Here is a 6,413-nt window from a genome sequence, read left to right as displayed (position 1 = left end):
TATAATAAATCGATCATCTATGCTGTATTTACAGATCATTGAATTTATAAACCTTAGTTTTACATCGTAGTTATACTCCAATAAAAATAAAAATATGCACCATAGGCTATATTCTAAAACCTATCATTCTACTATCAAAATTAGAAGTGTAGAAAAGTTTGGTCATTCGGATTACTTCGTTTATAATGTACATATCTTTTATGAATAAGTAATTAAAACTATATTTTTACTAGAGATATCGGAACACGGAGTTTTTAAAAACAGACGTGATTATAATGAATTAGTTGAGAATGTACACACACACACACACACACATATATATATATATACATATATATATATATATATATGTATAAATATACTTTATACATTATTATTACTATTATTATTACTATCCAAGCTACAAACCTAGTTGGAAAAGCAAGATGCTATAAGCCCAGGGGCTCCAACAGGGAAAAATAGCCCAGTGAGGAAAGGAAATAAGGAAATAAATAAATGAAGAGAACAAATTAACAATAAATCATTCTAAAATAAGTAACAACGTCAAAACAGACATATATATATACAGTATATAATAGAGAGATGTAAAAAAATACGAATGCAAAAAATTCAAGCATTTATTAGGTGAATCTGAAGCAACACTTTCAGCAAGGTAAAAAGCTATCTTGAACTATTACATTCCCAGGAAGACAACGAAGCCGCCCAGATGATTGGTACCCTAGGCACTGGTTACCAAATCCCCCTACACTTCGAATACCTCGAATCCTAAAAAAACAAAAGAAAGCTGTCAATCAACGAGACAAAATTCAATATCTGTGACAAGACAAAGTTACAAAAGTTTTCTAAAATTTAATATCACAGTTAATTAAAGGATCTCGCAAGTGTAAAAAAAATTGACTGACTTAAAAAGAGATAATTAAGGAATCGAGATTATTTTTAGAAGTTTGATGAAGGCGCACTAAAATAATAGGGCAACTTTAAAGTCTTGTTCTGTGTGCCAAACGGAACGAGACCTACCTCAAAGAATGCCTTGCGCTGGTTTGTTCAGTTGAGTAATCCATTCAGGTGCGTAATCCATTCCGGTGCAATAATCCATCCAACGGTCACCAACTTGATAACATCTTGATGGAAAGTTTCTTTGGACGTAGCAGCAGATCTCGTTTCCCGCCCATCAGTAATTACGAAAGCAGGGATGATTAACGTGAAGTCTTACTTGAAACGCATGGTAAAGTTATTCTCACTGTGAAACCACACGACTTCATGCAATACTGAAAATAATATTCACGTCAATTTATAAGAATATTAGCCACTTGTGTTCACCGTGAAGAGTGGAAGGAATCTGCCCCGTCTTGGATAACCTTCGCCAAGGTAAACAGTAGTTTTAAGCGGCGGTGGCGATAAAACGCGTAACTAGCATTCAAGGTAGTTACGCTCATTAAGGTATATAAATGGTGTCTCGAACTATTTAAAGCACACAGCAAGGCTTATGCAATTAATTAAATAATAAGATCCTTTAATCTTACTGCGTATCAGTCAAAATACAAGGAAACCAGAAAAATAAAAAAAATTGAAAAATGTACTATAGATACAGTTTTTCGTATACTCCCCACAAAACATTAAATTATTGAATAATTTAATCATAAATACCAATTAATTCAATACCCGAGCGACAACAAACAAATTGCCTCAAAGCTAAAAACCATAACCAAAAGTTTACAAGATCAACTACTCGAAACCTAAGAGTTTCCTATTTTTCCGTTTACACCTTTCAGCAGCAACTCTAGGTTTACATGCGCGTCGAGTCTGACCCTGCAAATTATCATCAATAGGCTTCTCAGCAACACTGTCTTGCTCAATTTGGTTCTCAGGCCTTAAAAGAAATATAAGGTTAGAAACGTGTCTCTTAGTAATTTCTCTTGTCTTGCCCTTCAACACAACAGCACCAGTAACTTCTCCAATATCATTGACAGTCACTTCCTTAACCAAACCCATAGGATACTGGTTAGGCTTACAATAGAGTTCTTTTATTAAAACAATATCATTCTTCTGTAAAGAGGTATGTTTAACAGGAAGGTATCTGTTCTTTTTGTCAACAGCTTGCTGAGTTAATGTAGCCAGGAACTCCGAATGATACAAATCCACAAGATTATTCCTAACCTTTCTCAAATGAGAAAAGCAGTTTTTAATTTTGCTTGACTTGTTAAGAGTATAGGTGGGATCATCTGCAATCTCTGGTATCCTCTGTAAATCGGGAATTATATTAACAGAAGTAAGGTCATAGCCACGAATCAAGCTCTCAGGGGTAATAGGCTGAGGAACTGATGCGTCTAAATTTTCCACACGCAAAGCCTCTTTGAAAGCAATAGGCCTTCTGTTCACTAAATGTACAGTCTGAGCAATCAAAAATTCAAAGTCCCTTACCTTCAGTACATTATTTTTTATAGAACCATAGACGAGCTTCTTGGTCATCTTAACACAAGTCTCTACCATCGATCCAAGTTGGCTCTGGCCTTTGAAAAAATGTTCAAACTGAATCGGTTTGACTCCATTTTCCTCCAAATACAGCTTGACCTCGGGATCCCTTAGAAAGTCCATGATGATGTTGGCTCCAGCTACTAGTTGAGTGCCCATGTCAGAAATGCATAACTCTGGCAAACCAAACTCAAAGCAATGTAACTGGAAGGATCTTAAGAACTCCTTTACCGACAAGTCATAGCAAAGTTTTAAATTAATTGCCCTACTCCAATTACAAGTTATACATAATAACCAGACTTTAACCTTTTGACTGTTAATATGCACAAAATATGGACCCATATAATCCATAAAAATATACCTGAAAGGAATTTCTGGTGCATTAATTCTGAAATCTCTGTAAGAGTTCTGGTTAAGCTTGATAGCCCTTTCATTAAAACGTCGACACACAACACAAGACTTCAACACCTTTTTAACTGTAGAATAAGACTTAGACATCCAAAACATTTTACGCATCTCTGACAAGACAGAATACACACCTGCATGAGCAAACCGTTCATGATAATCTCTGATAATCAATGTAGTTAAAGTACTATCCTTAGACAACAAAATAGGAAACCTATACCTCCCTTCATCTTTAAGTCTGGACAGCTTACTTCGTACTCTTAACAGTCCTTCTCTGTCAATATAAATATTAAGTTGTCCAACTATTCTTGGCACGTCCTTAAGTAAACGTTCACTAGAGTTAAAATATTCAAGTTCTTCAGCAAAATAACATCCCTGGTCCCTGGACAGCAACAATCTACTAGCCTCTGCAAAAAAATTATGATCACTGCGAAAAGCCTTTAAATGGTTAAATTTGTCAGGATCCCTAGCCATCACCTTAATTTTCAGCTTATTGACAAACAATAAAACATTGCGATAAATCAAAATTAATCTATGAAAGCTAGAAACTCTTGAAGTCATCTGAAAATGTTCAATTTCTATATCCTTACTACTAATGTAGGCACCCAAACTGTTTACTGGTATCTGAATATCCATTTTGGGATCTGGTACCACAAACTCCAAAGTATCCTTACTATGTTCCATTCTTGGAGCATTTACAAGGTCTGGACCTGTAAGGTAGTTAGTTTTCATGAGTGATTTATAAGAGAGACAACGTGTAATACAATCCCCGGGATTTTCTTCTCCAGATACAAACGAAAATATAACTGGGTGTTTTAAGCACAGTTCACTAATCTCGTGTAACCTGTTTTTCACAAACACAGAACATTTCTGTAGTTTATCAAGATTGTGAGTGTGCGAATATATCCAAGATAAAGCTACAAGGCTATCTGAATAAACCCTTAATTCCTGAATCTTAATAGGTTTAATGTAAGAGGGACCCGATAATTCTTTGTATAAATCTAAGAGACATTCCACTGCTAAGGCAATACTTTGTAATTCAAGGGAAGGCATACTTTTAGATTGAAGGTTTTTTCCTACCATACGATTTTTTGCAAAAGCAAAACTTAGCTTACCTGTGGAAATACACTGTATGTATATCACTACTCCAAATATACATTTGCTACTGTCAGAATAAGCTATCAGCTTGTAAGTGTCATCTCTGCTTCCCGCAAACCTAGGAACTTTGATGACAGGAGCAGCATTTGCTTGCTTAGCAATATTTTGCCATTCTCTCGAACGTTCTTTATCCAGTGCTTGATCCCAACTCAAGTGTTGATCACATTGTAATCTGTGTAGGAAGAGCCTGCTTCTATTAAGTAAAGGGCCATTAAAATTATAAAGATCATACTGGGACGCAATAGTACGTAAAACTTCCCTCTTGGTATTGGCCTTAATGTCAAGATTTATGGGCTTGGTGGATAAACAGTCCTTTTCCAGATCCCACACTAAACCAAGCAACTTTACGTTCCTATCAGTCTTAACCTCATTCTCTGAATCTATGATTTCTTGCAAATTAGAATCATTTGTTATGAACTGTTGTAACCTAAAATGGTAGGGTTCAAAAATACCTTTAACCTGTTTATAGGCCCATTCAAGTTCAGCAGAAGAATCAAAAGCAATGGCACAGTTGTCCATATAACTCAACTGATATATCAGTTTTTTGAGTTCGACCAGAGAGATACTTTCATCATCAATATCGAGGATCAAAATCTTATACAAAGCTAACATTAGCAGTGCTGGACTACATCTTAATCCAAAACTTAGCCTAACATTCTTAAAAGCTACAATAGTATAGTCTTTCTTTTCTACATCACGGAACCATAAACAAAGTAACCTGTTACTGTCCACGTCGTTTAAAGATAAATTATTAAAGGCCTGACAAATATCGAAACACAGCAAATTAAATCCAAACCTCAGATGCAATAATGCTGCTACAATCTTTTGATTTAAAGTAGGGCCTGGAAAAATGGCTTGGTTGTGACTAATTGTTAGTCCCCCACCCTTACTCTTTTGGCAAAGATTAGAGAGGTACACAACTCTACATTTAGTAGTTTCCCTGTTCAATTTAAATACACCCATGTGGGGAAGGAAACTGTGACTTGGGTGTTCTTCTAGGAACTGGGGAAGATTGTCAATTCTCTGAATTATTCCACTCTTTAACTGGTCTTTAAATACTTTGTCCATAAGGGATAATTTATTTTCGTCTTTTTGAAGTTTCTTCAAATTAGATTTTAACACCATTAAAGCCAACTCATAATTTGTACCCAATAGATGAGCCACCTTAAAATTCCACAAAAGAGGGACTACAATCCTACCATCACCATCTCTTACCATATTATCAAGGGCATACTTTACTAACTTGTTATTAAGCTCTGAATCTTCAGCTTCTGGGCCTCCGTTACTCATGTTCGTGTACCTGGAACAATTCTCCTCCAAAACATGGTTTAATGCTTTTTCAAGCTGAGATTCTATAAGGTTTCCCTTCTCGTCCAATATGGAAAATTCTGTAGGGAGTAAACTTTCTTCAATGGTAAGGTCAGATAAAAGACAACTGTTAATATTCATATCAATATTGAACTCTGGAACTGTAGCCATATTACCACTACTAACTTTATATGGTAAATAAGGAAGATCTTGAAGGAGTTGGTCTGTATTACCCTGCAATAATATCCCTGCCTGGGTTTCAGCATAAACTGAAGTTCTATTTAACCCAAATAAAATCTCATTCTGAGGTAAGCAGTGGCATGACTTTGACCCTAGAATGAAGTCGACATTATCAATAAAGTTATCATGACATGAAAGGTTCTTATCAGCTAACATGTAACCTCTGTCTTTGAATCCTTGTACAACTTTACCCAATTGAGGAAGTTTCAATGAAATACTTATACTTGGAATACATAAAGCCTTAACTACTTTAACAACCCCATTAATTTCTACATTGGCTTCTACCAACCTGGTTAAATATTTCCGAGAAGAATTTATACCATTCAAAGTTAATGATACATTATCCCTGATCACCTTAAGGTTCAGGTTTTCAGCCACTGTACTGGAAATAAAATTAGATTGACAGCCACTATCTTTAAGGCCTCTAATCAACAGTTTACCCTCAATATTACATGTAAATGTAGGTAAAATGGACTCTACATCAGAGTCTACCTGAAAAGCTTCAGTTACATTAACAACACTACTATTGGTTTGCTTACGAGATTTTTCATCCTTTTTAGGCATACTCTTTTCACTTTTTGAGCTAGACTGAAAAGACTTAACATCCTGTTTAACATTATCATCTAATTTCAGACACAAAAAATTAAAATGCCAATCTCCACAGTGTTTACAGCGACTATGAAATCTATACCTACAAGCGTTACTCTCATGATTCAAATTTGAACACTTAATGCAGCCTCGTAGGTTTTCAAGTTTATCAAGCTTAGAACTGGGTGAACAATATTTTGTACACTTAAAAATTGGATGATTTGCTTCAGTGCCATCAAGTT

General features: G+C 35.3%; 1 protein-coding gene across 1 annotated transcript; it reads right to left on the bottom strand.

Moving 5' to 3' along the window:
• Positions 1 to 637: 637 nt before the first annotated feature.
• On the bottom strand, positions 638 to 4,250 carry LOC137654357 (uncharacterized). Its single transcript, XM_068387967.1, has 2 exons — positions 1,018 to 4,250; positions 638 to 765 (listed from the first exon to the last, which is right to left on the bottom strand). Exon 1 carries the CDS (start codon positions 3,958 to 3,960, stop codon positions 1,726 to 1,728), a length of 2,235 nt encoding a protein of 744 aa, XP_068244068.1. The 5' UTR covers positions 3,961 to 4,250; the 3' UTR covers positions 638 to 765; positions 1,018 to 1,725.
• Positions 4,251 to 6,413: the final 2,163 nt, after the last annotated feature.

Source organism: Palaemon carinicauda, chromosome 15 (assembly GCF_036898095.1).
Source record: "Palaemon carinicauda isolate YSFRI2023 chromosome 15, ASM3689809v2, whole genome shotgun sequence".
Lineage (NCBI taxonomy): Eukaryota > Metazoa > Arthropoda > Malacostraca > Decapoda > Palaemonidae > Palaemon > Palaemon carinicauda.
Note: the sequence above shows the minus strand (reverse complement) of the source record. Positions and strands in the feature narration are given on the sequence as shown.